A 24,091-nucleotide genomic window follows, 5' to 3' on the forward strand; every position below is an offset into this window, starting at 1 on the left:
TACTGAATGAAAGCAGCTGGTTGGTTAATTCCATGAAGAAAAGCAGAAGAGGGGAAATGTCACCCTCCAGGTGAAATGACCAATTGAGTGCAGCGCTACCTGCCTTGCAAATTATTTCTTTAACCTAGTGTGGTACCAGGTATAGCGATTCAAAATCCAACCTGCACATTTGAGACCTATGTAGTGAATGGAAGTGCCAAAAGGGCAAGATGTCCAGTATGGAATTATTCTGTTAGCTGCAATCAATGTAACTATTAAGATTTGTGCCCACAACTTTAAATGTCATCTTAATAGACAAGACAACTGAATTGCCTTCTACTGGAATTTCTTATACATGAAGAAAAAAAACCAAATCCACATTTTATTTTTATTATGCTTTTTATTAATATTGGAAAACACGTAAGGCATATGGTAACATTAGGCAGAAAAGCATTACAGGTTCTAGTTCATGTAAACAGCATTGCTACAAATTTTGTTCAACCTGGATACGAAGCACGAAAAGCAGAATTGTTCTAAAAGTTTTAACACAAACTTTGAATTACATCATAGGGTTCAATTACAGCATGAAAAGCCAACGTTTATCTTAACAGGTAAAAGAAACTAGACAAAAAGATCACAAGTTGCTTTATGTTTTGTTGAAACAGAAGGTGTAGTCTAGCACCTCATTTAATAGTAAAATCAAACAGCCATCACCAGGCTTTCCAGTTGCAGACCATACTCTTTGCAATCAACTGACACTACAGCACATGGAGTGTAAATGCACTGTTTTTGTAAACATCACTTTATGGTAGCTCTTTGATATAAAAGAATTGAGATTAGAATATAAAATTGGAGGTAAAAAATGGTTTAGGTGAAAGTACATCATTACCAAATGAAAAGCTGTTTTGAAGAATGAGGCTACAATTGGAGACCCTTGGGTTTCAGAGTGCCTATTAAATGATCAAACAAAACAAAAAACTAAAATTAGGCCTGAAACTTTCCAGAGCTTGAAGTGCTTGAGATTTCCCATGTCTGCTTGCACAGAAACATACGCACTACGACTGACTGCATGTGTGTGCATGTGGGAACAGAAAGCACAAGACCCTTTATTTAACCAAGGCTCTGTAGAACAGAATAACCCATGTCTAGAGGCAACTGACCATGCATAAATGGATCCTGGCCTTACAGTTGAGGCGTGTTTAATAATTATTTACTGCAGTAGCAAAAAGGTATTACAGGATGAAGAGCTTGGTGATGGCTTTTAACAACAGTGCACATAATCCAGTTTTACTTGAATCACCTGTTTTACAAATGGTACCACAGATCCACACCCTTTAGGAGCCTGGAAAACCATTGAAATAGAAATTCATGGGATTTATTTTCGTTTCTAAGATGCAATATAAAAATCTAAAGTCAGTTGGCACACAGGTCTTAATTTTTGTATTTATTTATTTTGTTTCTGGAATGTTTCTTTGGTCCGTTGATGTGTATCTTCAAAAGTAAGGTCAGGTTGTTTCGGTATACTCAATTTCCAAAATACAAATCATGGGCACACTTTAATATTCCCTTTTTGAACCAGTACTCTGTTCATGTGTTGAGTCCTGAGAGTGACAGAGAGATGAGTGTTGAGGCACAGATTTGAAAGGTGTCATGGGTAAAGAACCATGGCCATCTGAGCCCTTGTGTTTAATAGCGCAACACACAAGCTATATTATGCAGCAGCATATTTAGAGACGAAATACAAATGAACAACCCAAAAACCAAATTATGGTAAACTGGGTATGAAATCCATAAATAAATTGGGTACACATATAGAAGATAATAGGCAGATAGAAATATAAATGCAGTTTAGAGAGTTAAAGAACCAAAAACAAAAAAAAGTGGACCAGTAATAATGTTTTTAGAGTTAATAAGAGGACAGTGGATTTTAAATTATCAAATTTAGTACAAAGGTTTACAAACTGGCAACTGTAGTAAGGCTATGTGACAAAGTACAAAAAATGACAAGGCACAGTAACCTCTTCAATGGTTTGTTAGCAATGCAGCATTTATAAAGGATTTCTTTATATCAAAGGCTTATCAATACTCCCTTATAAAAGATCTGCCACGGACTATTGAGCTAGTACTTCGCGAGCCTCTTCAAAGCTTTGCGATTTTCATCTTGGGGACTAAAACAGGTGCTCATTATTTTCTTAATCAATATACCTAATAAACTAATTTACTGTGGTTGAAAATATATCAATGTAGAGCAGGGGTGAGCAACCTGAACCTCTTCTACACCTTTCATAAAATTACCTGAATTCTTACAATGGTTAAAATTCTACCTGTAAAAGCTCAAAATGTAATTCATGTTATCCTATTAACAAAATACAGTGCAACTGGTTAAGTTAAAAAACACTGTTAAGTTAGTCTTTCTAAATCACATGGACTCGTCACACGAAAGGAAGTTCAGCATTTTTTAAACCATGTAGGAATGTAATGCTTAGAAAATAGTCAGTTTCAGTGGCAGTTTGAACTTTTTGTATAATAACCTCAATACAAATGGAAGTCAATGACTTTTTTTTTTTAAATAAACTGAATTCACTTCTCTACTGATTCTAGAACCAGTTATTTTTTGGGGATAAGATTACCAGAGACTTGCAATCTATATATATTTTTCAGCAACGCAATTCATTTTCTTTATGAAAATAGTAAAACGGGACAGAATTCTTTGGTAATATACCATGAGTTACAAAAAATAAAAAAATAACTGGTTAAATGATATTTCCCAGGGAAACATATGCACCACATACTGATCGAACATGACCTCAAACTCATGAAGAAAAGCTCACTTGTGTATCCTCTTTTTAAGTCTGCAAGAACATAAACACATTATACAATTTGGCACCCTTAAAACTTCCTTTTAGCTTCATCATCAAGAAATTCTTTGCAAAACCATCACAGGTACAAAACATTGTAGTGCAATAAGGTCAGCGATTGCAAGCGAAGTGCAAATATCAATACAAACTGTCCTAACACAAGCACCAGAGCTGGGACACAGGCAAAGTGAAAATATCAATACAAACTGTCCTAACACAAGCACCAGGGCTCAGACTCGCAGGCAATGTGAAAATATCAATACAAAACTGTCCTAGGCTAATTTGGTTACCATTAAAAGGCAAGCAGGCAAAGCATTTTCAATACAAAGCATTTTCAAAAGCTATATGTAGCAACAGGTGGATGCTTAACCTGGAGAGAAGCTTGATATACGAAATATAACATTTCTGTAAGGCATTTGACCCATTTGTAATACAGATTGTAATACTGAATTTATTTTAAAGGGGCCATTATCATCATCATCAATAATGGCCATGCATGAATAACTGAAGTTACTCGTAGAGATCATGCTTAAGATTGTAGCGCCAGGCTGTAACCAACAATAGACAATTCATCAGCTGTGAATTACAGAATAACCAGGGAACAGCTTTGCAATGATTTTATTGGAATGCATAGTCTGAGCCCAGCACAGTAAAGCACACATACACACACACACACAACCAATGCCAATTTTCTTAGTGGTTCACAAACTAGATTTAATCCATTGCTAAACGTTAAGGACCTGAAAGCAGAGAGAACCTTTCTGGGAGCATGACAAACTACTAAGGAAAGGAAATGGGCAATTTCTCAGTGTTAAATACAGATGTAATAATTAATGCCACCTGTTTGTGGTACATTTTTGCGTGTTTCAGTATTTGCGAATAAATTCCTCCTTCTGAAAAAGTCTTTATTTGGCAGAAGCATGGCTTTTTTTCTGACTCTTAACTCAACTGCCAACACAGCTAGGGTCTGAGAGCGAGCGAGAGAGAGAGAGAGAGAGAGCGAGTTCCAAAAGGATCTCAGTGTTATGAGGGATATCAAGTGCAACACAGTTTCTGTGGTTACAATGAACTGTTGCTATGCCAACCCTCTACATTCTGACTTCTAGTAGCAAAGTACACTTGCAGAAAACACAGCAGCATTGGTCTGGCATTATATATCCAGGTCACTGGAAATAGGTTTCATTTTAAATGTTTTCAGTGATTAATTCTAAGAAAGGGAGGGGGCTGTTGGGGTGGGCGGTGGGGGGTCTTTAGCGGTCAAATCTGTTTCCAGGTCCTGAAAAGATCAGCAAATGAAACTCTGATCACAACTGAACCACCTTTTGTAGAGGCTGGCTACGTGGCTCCTGTGCTGCCCTAGTTCTCCTCTTTCTTCTCTTCTTTCTCAGCCTCTGGAACAAGAATGACCTTTCCAATGTTCTTCCTTTCCTGCATCTGCCTCATCGCATCACCCACCTGAAAAACACAGAGAGAGAGAGAGAGAGAGAGAAAGAGAGAAAGAAAGAAAGAAAGAGAGACACGGTCAGAGAGGCTCAGATGGAGCTCTGCTTTAACGGCATGGTGGCAAGACAATACAGACTATCATAATGAAAGGGACAATAAAGCCTCACACTTAAACAATCAAGAATCAAATCAGGGTGGTTAAACCTGGCACCAAAATCCTAATCCAATCCAGGTTTTTATTCCAACCTATCAGTAACAGTTTATTGTATTCCACTTCAGTGTTTATTATTATATGCACATCAGATGCAACTATTTAGGGAAGGGATGAAACAAAAAATGGATTGGAATGGGATTTAGCCATTCCTGATGACTCAAGAACATGTATTTTAAAAGGCTATTGCTCCTTTCAGATCAGGAGTATTCACCAAAGTATGTCTGAAAAACAGATTACTCCTCAGGATCATATTTCTTCATAGTTCTGGCTTCCTCCTTTCTGGGTTTGCCATTCTTTCATTGGCTTAAACTGCTGGAATGGGGTCTGTGGAAATGCAGTGTGTAATGAAACCTGCTTTGGCTACAAATGATCTTGGCACGTTCATTGCTCTACTCGTGACAGCCAGTCTGGCTAGAGTGCAAGGCAACAACATTTTAAACTCATTTCTTCCTCTTAACACTAGGGGTCATTATACAGTTCATGAAAGGAAAACTTTAAAGAGAAGGGCTACAGAAACATTCAGTTAAAGCAGAACACCTTTAATACATGAATATAAAATCTAACTAAAATAAATATGAGCAATGCCTGAAAAGTATTTGGTTTGTATACAGTCACTGTATTTCGAAGGACCAGCAACGCTTTCATGATTTTATACCAAAACATTCCAGTTATCATGGAATGGTCTTAAAATGTAATTGTGTTTTTAGGACAGTTTCATCAAAATTAGTTAGTTAGATGGTTGCACTTGGTTTCCGGCTCTATTTACTTACTGATATTTAAAAAAATAAAATAAAAAAAAATATAGTATATAAAAGTGTGTGTGTATATATTATTTTATATATATATATATATATATATATATATATATATATATATATATATATATATATATTTATTAAATTTAATAAATAAAAAAAAAAAAACACTATCTGAGTCTACAGTTTCCTCTGTAAGGCTTGGATGTCTTTAAAAGGTTGTGATGAGAGGCACACAGGCCTACATGCCTTTTCCGGCTATGGTTATTATGCATTTAGTCGGAAAAGGAACAAAGGAGTAGAATGCTACAGAAACTGATACATGCTTAGCTGTAACTAACATTATCACGGCTCAGTGCTATAAACAAAACAGTCGGGACGTTCGAGCTACAACCAGCTTGCCAGAGGATTCTTGCCTTTGACGTTGTATTTAGATTGAAAACCTTTCTGTCCAGCTCCTTAACTTGGTTACACATCAATCCATCTGCCCTTTGGAACAGTACAAGAGAACAAGTTACTGTTGAAGCAAATTCCTATTTCACGCTCCTAATGCAATAAACCCCTTTAAAATTATCAACTGCCAGACACAGGCAAGCTGCTCCTGGTTGAGATTACATTTCAAACCACATTGAACATTGTGAGGTACACAATTATTCTTAAGCGGCAAATTTAAACAAAGGCCATCATTCAAACAGGACCCTCGCCTCGCATTGTACCGACTTTGACATGGTAATCCACTGAATAGACCTGCAAGATGTTTGATTTCAAAACCTTTGCCCACAAAGTGCCCATTTTTATCTAAACTGTGCAGTATTTTAATTTTCGTGCTGTTTAGACCAATAGACTATCTGTGTGACAGATACAGACTGTACAGTATTTCAATTTGTGAATAAAAACAAGGTGATAACTGAAACCATGATCAGAGGACACAGCTGGAAATAAAAGTCGAGATAGACTTAGGGCAGAGGGTAGGAGACAGAGTGGCGAGGGTATGGAATGGGTTACTTAGACATAATATTATTATTAAATGCTGAACCATTGGGATCCTAAAAGGTGATTTGAGAAAGTTTTAAGATCAGCTGTGTGGAACCTGATGAGCATTGATGGGCCGAATGTCTTCTTAAATTCTTATGTTTCGTATAAAAAGAATAATAGAGCACAGCAGTACTGGAGTCCTTGTGTCTCCAAGTACGCTATAGGCCTCCTGTTGGTTATCTATTATATAAATGCATGTTGGTATTTGTTTTGTTACAGCCCTGGATTTAACCAATTTGGCTAAGCAGACTGCTGTCGCTATGAACCCTAAACAAAAATGTAACGCTTCACATTACCAAGACCTACCTAGTTGGACTTCTGGTGACAACTCTACATGCAAAATATCAAATATTTAGGCATAAAAAAAATACCGAACCTATGGCAACTCATGAATCTATACGACTAAGGCTGTATTTTTCACATTTTTCTGTGAATTCCCATTTCTCAAAATAGTGTAAATACATATTGTAGTGTTTCTCAGGAGGCAGAAAATAAGAGATGCTTGGTCTTTTCAAAGGGCTTTATTTAGCACGCCTTTCTCTCCACAGCTGCCAGCAACTTCTTATATCCTTAGCTCAGCCCCTTATTCAGACCAGGGTATTGGAGCTCACACACATCCCATTGGGTCCTCAGCACACACTAGGACCTATGGGTATAGACCAGGGAAAGACAAGCAGGCAGGCGGATTACATTACCCACGGGAATATACACACAAAAGGTAAACAAGCAGCGGCAGGACACAACCGGGAAGGGAACACACCGCACGTAAAACACAGTCACAGCGGGAACTACAGTACAAACACCGGGAATTGCAGTGCACGGATAACTACAATATTTGTTATCACTTAAACAATTAAAAAAAGTTTGCCTTATTGACATTGTAGATCAATTTGTTGCAAATGTCGTGGATATTATATATTTTTAACAGAAAACTAAATTGAATTAAATCGAATTTGTCTAGCTTTGCCTAGCATAACAAAATCTATCTAACACGAATACATCAGGCACTCTGGGAAACAAAAGGCTAAATCAAACCCATCTCTGGGATTGAATTACCCAGTCTAGTGAGGGAAGGGGGGTTTAGCACCAAGCCTACAGTAAAGTGAAAGAAATTAAGGAAAAAATGGAGTTTAAATCAGCTTAAAAGAAAATAAGAGACTTGAAACAATTTATCATTATTGATTTAAATTTCACTAAGAGTACAAGATGCAAGCGTTTATATTCTTAAACCACCTAACAAGCGCAGAATAAGCCAGGTAAGAAACCCTAAGTAAAGTGAAACTGTTTGCGATGTCTAATCCGACATATTTGGTGTCTAAAGAAATATCATTTCTTATGGTAAAAATTAGTTTCCCCTTTGTAAATCATGATAATGAACTAATCATGCAAGAGAAAGGGGGGGGGGGGGGGGGGGCAACAATCCAGATTGCAAGCCCAAGCCAGACATAGCCCCTTAGAACGTGCGGCTGATCTCTGCCCACCTGCTCTCCTCCCTGATTTCTGGCCATCAGCTACCTGCTCTGCGCTCTCTCTGATTCAAGGAATCTACAAGACTGCACCTGGAGCCCTCAGCTCTCAGTATTTATCCAAATCGAGATCAGGGGCCCAGACACTCAGAGAAACACAAGGTAACAGAACGCCAAAAATGGACTGCTTTCCAGGCTAGGCAACAATACCCTTGTTGTATTGTCAGTATGTACCAATATTTAATTGGTAAATTGTTGTTTAAAACCTTAGTTCTCACTGTAATGTTTTTAATGTGATATAAAAATGTGCAACTGTTTTGTGTGATTTTCAAACTTACTTTGTTGCATGCTTAATAAATACCATCTAAGAGATTGCCAGTATTGATTCAGTCACTCATGTTTTTTTTGTTTATTATTTGTTTATTTAGCAGACGCCTTTATCCAAGGTGACTTACAGAGACTAGGGTGTGTGAACTATGCATCAGCTGCAGAGTCACTTACAATTACGTCTCACCCGAAAGACGGAGCACAAGGAGGTTAAGTGACTTGCTCAGGGTCACACAATGAGTCAGTGGCTGAGGTGGGATTTGAACCGGGGACCTCCCTGGACCACACAGCCTCACTCATGTTGAACAAACATGATTTATGAACTTTGAACAGTCTGTAATGTGGTCAATTTTTGGCTTCTTGTAACATGTATATCCGCTATCATATTCAGAGCGCGATATTGAAAACGGATTTATACATAATAGTCCCTACCAGCTACACTGCATTTAGGAACCTTGCAGCCAGTTTGAACACACTAGGGATGCACAATTTCTTTAACATGTCAAAAAAAAAAAAAAATGCTGATAATGTATTTGTGCAAAACTTTTGAGCATGCCAGAATCTGCAGCAGGTGCTCTGCAGTCTACAAATCATTATTGAGAGTACAAGTCTGCTTTTCTTTCCACCTCTGCCATGGACTACCGACCAGGCACTTTCCACTCAACATCGTCTCTTAGCAACAATATAAAAACTACTGCCTGTGGCTGAATAATTGTTAAGAAAACAAAAACAAAAAAGCGCCAGACAGTTGCATGATTAGAGAGACTAGAAATCACCCCAGCAACGTTCACACGATTAGAAAATAAACCTGCCTAATGCTCGAATGACATACTTTGATTAAATCAGAAAACAGTGAGATGTACACAATATATGTAGGAAATGCAAAGGGATTGACACATACAGAACTGTGAAGAAACATTGCCAGTGAATGTTAATACAAAGTGCCTGTTATATTCCCTTAGTGTGTCACTCTATGAAAGCAGGAATACACAGAAAGTCTCATCATCTCAGGCAGTGAAATGTTTTTTTTTGTTTTTTTTTAAGTTTCATCTGCAATTATAAAACCACAGAGCCTCCCATGCAAATCAGGTTGCTCCATTTACTCACATTCCAAGACCAACTGTAACAGCATTAGGGAAAATGCAGCAAATCTTAAGGGAGTAGGGTGTTTTTAAAGACACACATGTATTACATCATTAAATTGCTAGAAGGTTTTCCTCATCACAAAACTAAGAATGAAGACACTACTAGGTTGGTCTTGGGAGAAAAAAAACAAAGCGTCAATAAAATCCTAGTATGCCCACAGCTATACAGCCTCAAATATTCTGCATCAACATGGATAGGTAACCCATTTAAATAAATAGGTCTTCCCTGTCCTAAATCTACCTCCATTTCATTTCCAACTGTGTCATCTGGTCCTGGTTCATGTACTGCACTGAAAGTATTGTGGAGGGTTAACTTTGTCAACTGCTTTTGAGATATTGTAGAAGTAGAATTATAGGGCAGCAGTGTGGCGTAGTGGTTAGGGCTCTGGACTGGAGGGTCATGTGTTCAATCCCAGGTGGGGGACACTGCTGCTGTACCCTTGAGCAAGTACTTTACCTAGATTTCTCTAGTAAAAACCCAACTGTATAAATGGGTAATTGTATGTAAAAATAATGTGATCTCTCATAACAATTGTAAGTCGCCCTGGATAAGGGTGTCTGCTAAGAAATAAATATTAATTGTGGCACTGTTTATCAGCAGACACTTGCTTTAAATAATCTTGATATTGTGTGCTTACCTACCTGGCATACACCGTCTCCAGTTAATTTAATATTTGTCTGAAAAGTAAATTGAGACAGGGCTATTTTAGGCACTCCAAACAGGGACAGGCTTTTGACCTGATCCAAATGAAAGGTGTATGTGGCAGAGATGGATGGCTCTTTGTAAGAAGCAGCTTCATTTGAAGTTTTCCCACAGACTTAAGTTTTTTGCAGGTATCAGGAGTGATTAACATGTAGAAAACAGAAAGTACTGATTAGAGGAGAAACCTCAAAATGGAGTGAGGTAACCAGTGGAGTACCACAGGGATCAGTATAAGGTCCGCTGCTGTTCCTAATCTACATTAATGATTTAGATTCTGGTATAGTAAGCAAACCTGTTATATTTGCAGACAACACAAAAATAGGAGTAGTGGCAAACACTTGCAGCAGCAAAGGTCATTCAAAATGATCTAGACAGCATTCAGAACTGCAGACAGGCTAAAATAATTGAATCTATTCAGTCCTGAACAAAGAAAACTACACAGTGATCTTATTCAAGCATTCCAAATTCTAAAAGATATTAACAATGTCGATCCAGGGGACTTTTTCAACTTGACAAAATAAACAAGACCAGGGGTCACAAATGGAGATTAGATAAAAGGGGCATTAAGAACAGAAAATAGGAGGCACTTTTTTACACAGAGAATTGTGAGGGTCTGGAACCAACTCCCCAGTAATGCTGTTGAAGCTAACACCCTGGGATACTTCAAGAAGCTGCTTGATGAGATTCTGGGATCAATAAGCTACTAAAACAACCAAATAAGCAAGATGGGCCGAACGGCCTCCTCATTTGTAAACTTTCTTATGTTTTAAAGACTATGACCACACCTGTGGTGGCTATGACAGACTCACAGAGCAGAAACTGACCCAAGACTGTCACCGCTACTGGAAGCAGGCTTATCTTTGGGATACAAATTCAACATTTGTGAAAGTGCATGTATGCTAATGTTGTAATAACTGTACTGTGTTTAAGAATATAAAGCCAGCAGAAATACCAAATGAATTGTTAACACACTGTTCAGAAAAAATGTTATAATGTACTCTGCATTATTCTATGAGAATACTGTAGGATTCTATATTCCTGTTTATTCTAGTATAACAGTAGAAATTATTATAGAAATCATTGTAAGTCTGAGTAAAGAAGGAGCTGGGTTGGGGTCATGCTGACCAGAAATACCTGTGAAATGAGCTACACTCATTAACCGAGAGCTACCAGTGCCAAAAGGCTTATAGCCTTGAGAGAAAAGGCAGAAGCGAGCATTTCATTAATTAGAAAAGTTGTCTACAGCATAAGTTCTTATCAGGAAGGTAGCGACTGTAATTGGGATGATGTTTGTGAGCCAAAAACACGGAGCCTTTTAGATATTGCAAACGAAAGCAACCCTTTTGACAGGATTATATTTGAAACTAAAAAAGCCACAGTGTTGAATTTGTTTAAAAGTTTTACTGCATTAATAAACAGGAATTTATTTACAGGGAAACTGTAGAGTTTAAAAGTGAAATAATTTAAAAAGGTCTGTCCTCAGACACAGTAGAAAAAAAGAAAGGTATTTGTTTTGTCTGTATGAGCAAAGCAGCATTAGACCTTCAAAGATAAGGATTAGTCTTTGGCACCTCAAAGCAGGGTTCGCTGTTGGCTCTTAAAAGTGGGATTTGTCAACCTTGAATGATAACCAACGGAAGGTGCTTTAAGAAAGACAGGAGCATGTACCTCATTATATTAAGAAAATAATGAGAGCTTAGTTATAAAAAAAATAGGATATAAGCTTTTTTCTTATCTAAAGCGATACTGATCCGAGCCGTCTCTTGAATCTGGCCAAAAAATGACTTCATGCAGTGAATATGGAAAACCTGCTTGCACAGGTGATTTTTTTAAAAACAGAGAGAGGTCAGACTTAGTCCAAGAATGGTAAAGTTAATATGAGACTATTATATTTAACATGTTCATTATAGCCTGAAATTAAATGAAAATAACTGGACTTGGCTGTATGCTTAGCTTATTCAAAGGCTTATGATAAACCCCTACAGTCGTTATCCAATATTTTGTTAACACACATTGTATATGAAGTAAAGTAGCCCATTGACAACACACTGAGAAGGTAACACAATATGCTGCCAAGAGGGAAACATATTTTAGACCCAGGTTAATAAATCAGAGAGCTGGTGTTACATAGTAAAAACATCTCTAATTACATATAGACATTATATATATAAATGTTTTGATTCTGACGTAATAAATGGAGCAAAAGTTCTATAGAAGCCGTAGTAAGACTTCAGTCAAGCATCAGTCGACTTGTTAACTACAAGTAGCGTGGTCCATGCTCTGAAGACCTCTAAAAAAGTTGGTTGCTGATGGTCGTATTCAGAAGTCTGCCTTTGAAGACAGCTCTTGTTTTTACATTATATTCTACAACTACACTTCCATATAGTGGAAGGTAAGAACAATTTTGAATTTATATCTCATTGATATATTGCTATAAAAAGGTATAGGAATTAGATTTTAGCTTTGAAAAGCGATATATTGTATGTTTTAGGATTTAGCGGTGGGCGTTTTAGCTTTTTGCATGGCTAGCCTAAGGGCTCACATATGATAACCACACTTGTATTGCTGTATTAAAGTATTAATGCTGTTAAACCTGTAGACACTGGAAACACCCAGATTGCCTATTATCAGGGATTCAAAATGGCCTGCAACCACTCGATCCATTTTTAAGCATTTCATAAACCGAATGATTACTAATACTCCTCTGATTTGTTAAAACTTCAAAATTAAAAATTAGTCTGTTTGATTTTCTTCATTTAAAAAGTTGTCTGGATACGTTGCAAGCCCAGTGCACAAACAATCCACTTACAGGAGTCCAAAACATGTGTCCTCCTTGAACGTCTCCCCTGGGGGTAATAGTGTGCTAACTTCAATAAAAGGAATAGCAGGGTGGTAGTCTTGTTTGAGTCCGATAAGAGGAAGAGAGGGGAGGTGCGTGGAGCTACTTCAAATAGAGTGCTAATGGGAATTTATGACAGTAGTTTGCCAGTGTGTACCAAATGTCACAAACACTGAAGCACTAACATTTCTTTCTTGTTCTATAGACAGGTGGTCAACTGAGTCCTAATGATACGCTAAACTATTACAACGGTTAACATGAAGTTATTAATACTAGTTTGTATTTTGTTATTGGTGACCTTGAAACAATCCTTTGTAAATTTACAAAAAGTATTGCTCAGAAGTACAGACATCTTTAATGAAATGTAGTAGGGGTAACAATGGATAGTTTACCTCATAACCTGAGTTTTCCATGCAACATGTATTGCAGCTTGGATGACAAAACAAAAAACACACAAAATTAAATGTAAAAAAAAAAAAAAAAACACACACACACATTTCCATGACACCCGTCTGTTCTGGTTTGTCATTTTGTTTGAATGTATTTTGTGTTTATAACCGTTAAGAAATACGATGACATTTTACAGGTTCTGTAAATTATTCAACTCAGTTTAATACACAGTCTCAGTATTTCAAGCTGTGCCTGTCTGGCATCACATGACCATCACACGCTCAAATATAAATTTCATAGAAGTTCCTTAGTGAAACGTTTCTAAATAAATCAAGTCAGCGGAAAGTTGTTGTAAAATATGTAATTCAGGTTTTATGTACTTACTGTCCACTTTTTTTCTCATCATTAAAACTGTAAATGGTACTATAAATGTCCAGGATTTACTGCATTTTGCCAGGTTTAGGATACCAGTATGGTAAGATACTGAAGTAACCGCAAGCAAAGGGGACATCTGTTTAAGTTAAAACAATGAGCAGTACATTGCTGAAACAATAAAATCTTATTAAAATAACAGTTTCTCAATTGTTTTGAATGTGTTTAATTCTATTTTTTTTTTTTTTTTTTTACTTTACAATAAAGCAGCTATGGAATAAAAATATTAACTAAATGGGGAAACGCTTTTTTTTAAAAATCGGAGTATTGCTGCTGTCATGAATGACTTAAGTGAAATAATCTTGGTTTTAAAATAAGTTTTGTAACCTAGTTCTTCTATTTGAATCATGTTGTTATTTTAAGTGTATTGTTTTCTACATGGTTGATTGAGTCACAGAGAACCCCTTTATTCTATCTTGCAGCTTGATCTGTAAGCCATTAGACTTGAAAGAATTTTATTAGGTCATAAAATAGTCAACATTTAAGCCGAGATGACAAGACAGCCTTTCACTTGAACTTTAATCCAGATTCCCAGTGTGCCAAGCCAGAGGAAGTGTTTTGGTTAAAATTGCAAAGTAGTAACTCAGGCTTGGCCTGCCAGAAGCAGCCATGCACAGAGACTCCCTTGCTGAACGGTGAAACCCCAGGTAGAATGGATCATGCTTTTCTAACTTTCTAGTGTACTAAAATGTTACTAGTAAAATATTTCTACTTAATACACAATTGTCTGGCCATGAAGGGTTAAAATAAATTAATGAAACAAGTAATATGAAAAGGCTTGAATACGTCTAAGCTATGTTGAAATATGGATAGGTAAGTCAGCACGTTACAAGGACATCGCACTTTGCCTGTGTGCCGAGGACATCGTGATACTTTGTTTCCTTTTAAGATGTATATACGTTTCACTGCACGCATACACTGTATAACTTTGTGTCAGAGAAGCATCAACAGATTGCCTGTGAAGTGTTGTCTCTCCAGATACTGCTTGAATAAAAACTACCTTTGTGATCGACTCTTGGAGACTGATTTTATTTTCCGTCCCTACAGTTTCAATTTGTTTACATGAAGCTAAAGGAAATTGCTAAACTTACAGTCAACCTGTATTTACTCTTTTGTTAGTGCATCACAATAATTAGATCACAACTAATGCAAAGACAGTCACAATACCCTCGTAATGTTTTTGTGTGTTCACCGCTTTAACTAGCGGCGTTCCAACTCCGGACTAGCAATGTATTTGTATTGTATCCAGTAGTTTGAAATGAAAAGGAATTGTTAAGCGTGGGCTTTCAGATGGACTCAAGTAAAGTTGCTGTGCAAGCCATTTACATAAAATTACATTAGAAGCTTAATAGTTTTTATACAGTCAACATGGATTCAGAAAAGGACAGTCCTGTCTGACAAACCTTAAACAAAAAGAGCCTATCACATACTTCGACTTCCAAAAGGCTTTTGACAAAGTGCTGCACAAAAGACTAATCCAAAATCTGCAATCTGCGGGAATACAAGCAAGTACATGCACATGCATACAAAATTGGTTAAACACAGGAAGCAGAGGACATGTAAGAGGGGAAACCTCCAGCTGGGGAGCTGCATGGGCCCATGTGCTCAGTGGGGAGCTGCATGGGCCCACAAGGCTACAAGGCTCCGTGATTGGACCTCTGTTGTTTCTTATCTAGGCCTACATCAACAATTTAGATCAAGGAGAAACCATACTAATCCAATGGGGTTAAAGGAATAAGCTATGAAGATAGGTGGTAAGAAATTAATCTATTTAGCATAGTACAGAAACCAGGACCAGAGGAGACAGATGGAAATTAAAGTGGAAATACACTTAGGGTAGAGGGAAGGAGACACTTTCATACAGAGAGTGGCGAGGGTATGGAATGGGCTTCCTAATCATGTTGTTAGTGCTGAATCATTGCGATAGATCCTTTAAAACCCAACTTGACAAAGTTTTGACAATCAGTTACAAGGAACCGGACAAGCATACGAGTAGCCTCCTCTAGTAGGTAAATATTCTTGTTTATGTTCTTAAATTGTCAATAAAAATTGTGTATTTTACAACTCACCACAAAAGCCTTGGGTTTTCCCATTATAAGTTTGAAATACATGTTAAAAACACAGATAGAATGTAAATGTAGGAGAAGTAACGCTATGAATGACTTATATTTATTCTTTCTACTTCTAAATCTGTATCATGGACAGATATAAAATAATAAAATTAAGTAGGGGAGGACTGCATATTTATTGTATTTCTTTATAAAAACTAGATCTGTATTATAACTATGTAAATGCATTTGCTAAGCGATTAGGGAGTAGGGGTGACGCTACTATACACATATACATATATATATATATATATATATATATATATATATATATACACACACACATACACACACACATACATATACATATACACACAGACGTGCTCAAATTTGTTGGTACCCCTCCACAAAAAACGAAGAATGCACAATTCTCTGAAATAACTTGAAACTGACAAAAGTAATTGACATCCACCATTGTCTATTCCATATTTAATAGAAATCAGACTTTGCTTTTGATTTTTTATTCAACATAATATTGTAAATAAGAAAACAAATGAAAATGGCATGGACAAAAATGATGGGACCCTTAACCTAATATTTTGTTGCACAACCTTTAGAGGCAATCACTGCAATCAAACGTTTTCTGTAGCTCTCAATGAGACTTCTGCACCTGTTAACAGGTAGTTTTGCCCACTCTTCCTGAGCAAACTGCTCCAGCTGTCTCAGGTTTGATGGGTGCCTTCTCCAGACTGCAAGTTTCAGCTCTTTCCATAGATGTTCGATAGGATTCAGATCAGGACTCATAGAAGGCCACTTCAGAATAGTCCAATGTTTTGTTCTTATCCATTCTTGGGTGCTTTTAGCTGTGTGTTTTGGGTCATTATCCCAGGTCATGGGTTGGAGGACCCATGACCTGCGACTGAGACAGAGCTTTCTGACACTGGGCAGTATGTTTCGCTCCAGAATGCCTTGATAGTCTTGAGATTTCATTGTGCCCTGCACAGATTCAGGGCACCCTGTGCCAGGCGCAGCAAAGCAGCCCCAAAACATAACCGAGCCTCCTCCATGTTTCACTGTAGGTATGGTGTTCTTTTCTTTGAAAGCTTCATTTTTTCGTCTGTGAACATAGAGCTGATGTGACTTGCCAAAAAGCTCCAGTTTTGACTCATCTGTCCAAAGGACATTCTCCCAGAAGGATTGTGGCTTGTCAATATGCATTTTAGCAAATTCCAGTCTGGCTTTTTTATGTTTTTCTGTCAAAAGTCCTCCTGGGTCTTCTTCCATGGAGCCCACTTTCGCTCAAAAAGCGACGGATGGTGCGATCAGAAACTGACGTACCTTCACCTTGGAGTTCAGCTTGTATCTCTTTGGTAGTTATCCTTGGTTCTTTTTCTACCATTCGCACTATCCTTCTGTTCAATCTGGGGTCGATTTTCCACTTGCGGCCGCGCACCGGGGAGGATGGCTACAGTTCCATGGACCTTAAACTTCTTAATACTTGCAACTGTTGTCACAGGAACATCAAGCTGCTTGGAGATGGTCTTGTAGCCTTTACCTTTACCATGCTTGTCTATTATTTTCTTTCTGATCTCCTCAGACAACTCTCTCCTTTGCTTTCTCTGGTCCATGTTCAGTGTGGTGCACACAATGGTACCAAACAGCACAGTGACTACTTTTCTCCATTTAAATAGGCTGAATGACTGATTACAAGATTGGAGACATGTGTGATACTAATTAAAGAAACTAATTCGTTTGAAATATCACTATAATCCAATTATTTATTATCTTTTCTAAGGGGTACCAACAAATGTGTCCAGGCCATTTTAGAATATCTTTGTAGAATAAGCAATAATTCATCTCTTTTCACAGCTTCTTTGCTTTATTCTATGACATACCAAAGGCATGCAAGTATACATAGCTTTTAATTTCATCACTTTTCAGGAGGAATGAAGCATTATTTCAATGAGCTGCAAGGGTACCAACAAATTTGAGCACGTCTGTATATATCTGTATATATATATATATATATATCTGTATATATATATATATATATATATATATATATATATATATATATATATATATATATATATATATATATATATAAAATCACACAGTTGTAATCAAAAGTTTACATACCTCAAATGGAAATTTATAATTTCTAGAAAATTTCAACAAATTATAGGAAAATTATTTTGTAGCAAAAGTTTTGCTTTTGTGGATGATTCAAAAGTATTCATACCCCGACAAGGAAAATTAAATAGCCAATTGAGGAGCCTTTAGCAATAACCTCTTAAATGATTAGGATATTTGTCAATGAGCTTTTGACATGATTCTTTTTTTCCCCCCATTCAATGCAAAATTGTTCCAGTTCATTCAAATTCTAAGGGCTTCTCTTGTGCACAGCCTTCAACTCAAGATTCTCAATCGGATTTAGATTGGGACTTGGAATATGCCATTCCATAATCTTGATTTTATGCTTCTTTAATCATTCTGAAGTAGATTTGTGTGTGCTTTGGATCTTTGTTTTGTTGGAATGTCCAGTTGCACTTTTAACCAAGTTTTGTAGCGGAGAGTTTCAGATGATTGGTCAGTATCTTTTGGTATGCTATGGAATCCATTTTACCGTTGGAAGGCAATATTGCATAACGACTAGACTGCTACAAGGAGGTGCCTTGTTCGTTACCATTCGGAACCCAGTATCAAGTAGCTAGGGCTAAAAAAATAGAGGGAGAACTCACCTCTATGCTATGTTGTAAGCATTGAGTCTGAAGCCGCCCTCAACACTCTAGTTCCAAAGCCAGGGTTTTGGGGATCCATAACATTCAGTCGATAAAATCTTGTAAAGGTATGGGGAGTAGCCCAAACTGCTGCATTGCAAATGTCAGACAGATGCACCCTGGAACAAAGTTGCCATGCCCCTGGTGGAATGGGCAGTGAGCTTTTCTGGATGGGGCAAGTTGGCTATCTATTTTGATAGCCTCTGTTTAGACAGGGCTTGCCCATGGGACTTAGCCCCAGAACAGAAAAAAAAACCAAAAAAAAAACCCTGGTGCGGACCACCTCCAACTTTGTGTCCTGTCCACATAAGCTAGTGCCTGCACAGGGCAGAGCGTATAGAGCCATCGCTCCCTGTCAGACTGGAAAGGCGGTGGATGGAAAAGGCTCCATTTCCACAGACTGGTTGATGTAGAATGCCGAGATAATTTTAGGCAAAAAAGCAGGATTGGTATGAAGTGTAACCTTTGTCCTGGCTTCTGAAAAAATTAAACAGGCTTTTGCAATTGAAAATGCTTGCATCTCACTCACTTAGCAGAGGCGATTGCAAGCAAGAATGTAAGGGCTCAGATGGAGGCTTCATTAGCGCCTCAAGCACCATGTTAAGTCTCCAGTGAGGAACAATATCCTTCAAGGAGGTGGCCAAAGCTGCCGAGCTCCTTTCAAAAATTGTCCCATCAGAAAAGTCTACTGGGCCGGTAAAGGGCTACTAAATAGCACCCTGGCCGGGTCCTGCCTGATTTTTTCTAGACAAAGTGGGAGCATGGCGAGCGGTGGGAAGGCATACAACAGATGCCTCGGCCACTGGGGTGCTAAGGCATCTATCGCCAGCGTGTCCTCGTCTCCTGTTAAGGAGAACCAAAAGGGGGCAGCGGGTCAATTCCTGGGAGGCAAAGATCTATTTCCGCTCTCCCGTACATGTCCCAAATGAGACTCACCACCTCAGGGTGAAGCCTCAGCTCCGAGGCACTGGGAACTGGGAAAGGAGGTCCGCCGTCCAGTTTACTACCCCCGGCAGGTGTACCACCCACAGTGACAGGAGGTGTTTGTGTGCCCAGAGCAACAGCTTGCAGGCCACACGATGGAGACTGGGAGACCCGAGGCCACCCTGGTGGATTATATAGCCACCACGGTAGTGTTGTCTGTCCAGATAAGCACATGTCTCCCTTGAACCTCCTGTAATACATTCTGCAGGGCCAGAAACTGCCTGCAGCTCCAAAAGATTTCTGATGAACCTGCCACAGGGGGGGGGTTCCATAGCCCCTGTGCACCCCTACTGTTCCACACAGTGCCCCAGCCGTGGGTGGACGAGTCCGTGGGGATTACCTCTCTTCTGGTGACGATGCCCAATGTTACACATAGATGTAGATGGGCAGGCTGTGTCCACCAAGAGAAAACCTTTAGGACAATAGCGAGACACTATCCCAAGTGGACCAGATTCAACACAGGCTGAAAAACCCTGTTGTTGAACCAGGCATGGAGAGGGCGCATGTGCAGGAGACCCAAAGGAAGGGTCTGGGAAGCTGCTGCCACCAAGCCCAGAAGTCTCTGGAAGGTCACTACTGCAAGTGCTTTATTGAGCTGAAAAAGCTTCAAAATGAGCCAGTCGTCTAGGTAATTGAGCACTCCGACGCCTCCGAGTCTCAATGGGGCTAGGATAACGTCCACACACTTTGAGAAGACACAGGGAGCTAGAGAGAGGCAGTACACAGAACTCGTATGCTGTTCCTTGGACACTAGGAAGTACCTGGAGTAGAACCCTTCCATCAAGTGGAAGGGTTGTACCGTGCAAATATCTTGCTTTTGTAGCAGAGCTGTCGCCTTCCGAGACAGTACTACAGCATCTCGTGGGTCTGTGACTAATGTTGTAGTCACAACCCAAAAAGGGAGGGGGACCATGCTTGAATTGGAGAGAGAATAGCTAGTCTGTACAGTAGAAAGGACCCAAATGCGCTGTCTCAGAGGCTGCCGGGGCCTTGGGCGCTAGTTTGCCACTGGTTTAAAGCACCTGGGATGGCTGCTTGGGAAGCAGATGCACCACTTCCTTTGAGGACTCCCGTGCACGGTGAAGCACTGCAGCATCTCATCCACCACAGGACCAAAGGTATGCCCTGGTGAAATGGGGGCATCTAACAGCAGTGCTTTATCCCCAGACACTCGTGCCTGGGAAAACCAAAGCTGTCTTCTTGCAGCTACCAAAGCAGCAAGATTCCTGCCCACAGCCTGTCCGTTCAGTTTGGAGATACAGAGCAGGCTTTTATTCACCAGGCACAGCTCCTCTAGCTGCTGTGGTGAGGGTCTATGACTCTCAGAGAGCCTTCAATAAACAGGTCTGTAGGCTACCAATATACTGTTATAGTTACCCAGCCGTGCGGCGAACGCACCGTCCGAGTAAGCCCACTTCAGAATGTTTTCTGAGACCCGACACTGTTTGTTAGGGCAGGTAGCGTCCTTGGTCAAGAGCACTAGTTTTGGCGCCTGCACCAGCAAGGCAATTGCAGCATCTACAGGAGGAAAGTGAGCCAACATCAGTTTTTCTGCACCATGCAGGCTGTATAAATGAGCCCATCGACCTGGAAACAGCCAGGGCTGTAGCAGGGTGATCCCATGACGACTGGACTTCAAAAAGAAAATCCAGCTGCACTGGGGTTAGGGACACGGTAGACGTAACAGGCTCATCGTCAAAGATGGACTGTTTCCTTGTCCCATCCACAGGCCAGGGCACTTGCAATTTTGCAGTGGCCCTCTTAATTAATGACAACAGCTGTGCTGACAGGGATACATGGACTGGTAATGGGCGGTCAGATTCTACCTCCTGGAACTCTGGGTCACCAGCCTCATTAGAGGCACCGATGGACAGCATATTGGTGTCGTGCCAGTCTGTACTTAAAGCCCCATGTTGTTCCAATGGAACTAGAGGGGGGGGGGGGGGGGGGGGCGCAGGCGGAGCAGTGTGCTCATGCAGCAGCTCAGCAAGCACTGCCCAGAGTTTCTCCATTTGTTCAGTCAGCAGATCTTAGAATGGTGACTCTTCCTTTTTTTTTTTTTTAGGAGAAGGAGGAGGAGGCGGAGAAGGGGAGGCAGAGGAAGATGAAGACCGTAAGGACGGCTTCTTATATGGGCTCTTGCCTCGGGCAGTTTTCCTACTCTGCTTTGGAACTAAGCCATCTGCAGAGGACACAGACACGTCTTTAGCAGGTGGTGGGGAAGGGCCCTGCCCAAGAGGAATGGACATATCTTCAGAGCTGAGAGACACTCGCTTTTCTAGCGTGTGCTTAGAAAAAAAGTCTCACAAAACTTGCAGAAGCTGCGGTCAGCGAGTGCCTGTCTTGCATGCACTGGAAACTGGAAACTGACCTTGTATGTCACAGGAAATCGGCATGATGCAACAGCAATGCAATGAAAACCTGTTGCCTCAGTCTACCCAAGCACCGCTGCACAGAATGTACTAGTACAGTAATGCCTCAGGCTGTTCACTAGCAACACCTCTGTACAGCATGTAACAGGGCAATAGTGCACAATACTGTGAAAAGAACACAACAACTGCCCCCTCAGTCAGCTCAGCAGCAGCACCGATGTATAGAATGTAATAGGACAGTATACAGTACTGAAAACTGCCCAGAAAATTGAACAGTAAACTGAACAGCCTTGGTGCTACGGTACACGTGCAGTGACTTGCACCAGGTCAGTACGGTATCCTTGGCACGGCGCCCTTGGTACGGTACACATCGGTACAGTACCCTTGGCCTCAGTCCTGTACACGTGCGGTGACTTGCACCGGGTCGGTACGGTACTTGTGCGGTATACAGGGACTGTATAGCTTCTGGCAAACCCACAGTTGTAAACAACTGAGGAAGTCTGCTGTTAGCTTAAACAGCTCTTCATAATAGTGCTGCAAGCAGCCACCAAGACAGCAGCGATACTGTGGCAGACTCAAGCAATCTACCTAAAGTGTATCAACGCACAGCTGCTTAGCCCAGCAGCTGTAACTGTTATTTTGTATTTATTTTATACCAAAAATACACACAAGAAAGAGAAACACAGTAAAACAGTAATCACAATATAATTTCCATTAATAAACCATACACAGCAAAGTTTTAATTTTAAATTAGTTAATGCAGAGCTGCTGACAGAAACACACACATATTCACAAAACACTAATAACAAATTACAGTTCAGAAGAATACCGTTCCTAAATGAAACACTTCTATTTATTTATTTATTTAACTCCAGCCAGCGTTACTAGCAGCCTGTAGGAGAGAGTACAAGTCAGCTGAATTAAGCTGCTTGCTCCCTGGAAGCCGCCGGCTTCATGCGGGGCACAAGACCGCTATGCGAAGGAACAAGCAACAGGCTGTGCGCAAAAATTACGTGTAATTAGTAAACTAAAAATACAACTTTTCAAAAATTATGGTGTTGGTTGCGAAATATATGCAGATAAAAGTAACCGGTACTTCTCTGTATGCTCTCCCCCAAGGATCTGAAAGGAAAATGATACTAGTACCTGTGTCTGTAGCCCTCGGATACTCTCGGGGGCAAGCGTGGCTACGTCATGGGCGCTTGCGCACAGCTTTGGTATTCTATTCAGGTTCCGGGACAGGTAAAATACCCATTCGGTAATGGTTACATTTCACTTGATAGGCAACAGCCCCATAGAAGGATATAACCACCTCCATACTTGACAGTAGGTATGGTGTTCTTTTCTTTGTACGCCTCACCAGACTTTCCCCAAACGTAACGACTGTCAGCATGACCAAATATCTCAATTTTTGTTTCATCACTCCACAAAACCTTTTGTCTTTGTGACGTTTTCCTAAGAGTGGCTTTTTTCTTGGCCTGCGACCATTGAGACTTTCACCATGCAATACTCTACCTATGGTTGAAATGGAACCCTCAGTCCCACTTGCAGCCAATTCACTTTGAATATCTTTGGCAGGCAATCTTGGATTGTTATTAACCTTCCTCACTATTCTTCTCCTTATTCCAGACAGAGGGAGTGTTGTGAGTGTACCATGAGTCTTGTACTTCTTGATAAAAGAACAGGAAATCTATCCTTCTCCAGCTTTATGACAATAAATCATGTTCTGCCTACGGTCTTCAGATAGCGTTTTACTTTTTCCCCCCATATTGACTTATTGGTAATGACAATTATCCTATGCTTAACCCTTTTATACTCCAAGAATGTTCACCTATAACCCAGCATTTTCTAAAATTAGGTTCTGCATTATTATATTAATTTCTAGCACCTTGTAGACAATGCTATCATAGCATCAAAGGGTATACATTTTTTTTTTTTGGAGTTATGCAAAAAAAAAAAAAAAAGCTGAATTAGACATCTATTCTTGTAACTTTTTCCACAAGTTTTAATTTTGAGAAATTTCCAGAAATTATATTTCCAGTGGGGTACGTAAACCTTTGACTACTCTATATATTTATATCTACAACTATAAATAAGTGTATTATCAGATACTGTATACTTTATAAAACCAGCAGCAATCCAGTTTTATATAATGTTTGTATTACTTGGCAACTTGACATTTTAATTGCAATTGAAATTTCACCATGTGGTTAAAAGTTGGTTATGTTCAGTATATAACTATAGATTAAATAAATTATGTTAAATTGCCCAAACTACCACAGGCTACCTTAGGAAAAAATATAAAATCTATTTTATTGTTG

At 39.4% G+C, this 24,091-nt stretch overlaps 1 protein-coding gene across 1 annotated transcript in view; it reads right to left on the reverse strand.

The window, feature by feature from the left end:
- Window positions 1-359: 359 nt before the first annotated feature.
- The window catches only part of vat1 (vesicle amine transport 1), an 81,859-nt gene continuing 58,127 nt past the window's right edge, over window positions 360-24,091 (reverse strand). Inside the window, exon 6 of the mRNA XM_034055711.3 lies at window positions 360-4,292. Within this exon, the coding sequence (XP_033911602.1) occupies window positions 4,194-4,292 (99 nt within the window). The 3' untranslated portion in view covers window positions 360-4,193. The remainder of the gene's footprint in view (window positions 4,293-24,091) is intronic.

This window comes from Acipenser ruthenus, chromosome 33, assembly GCF_902713425.1.
Source record: "Acipenser ruthenus chromosome 33, fAciRut3.2 maternal haplotype, whole genome shotgun sequence".
Lineage (NCBI taxonomy): Eukaryota > Metazoa > Chordata > Actinopteri > Acipenseriformes > Acipenseridae > Acipenser > Acipenser ruthenus.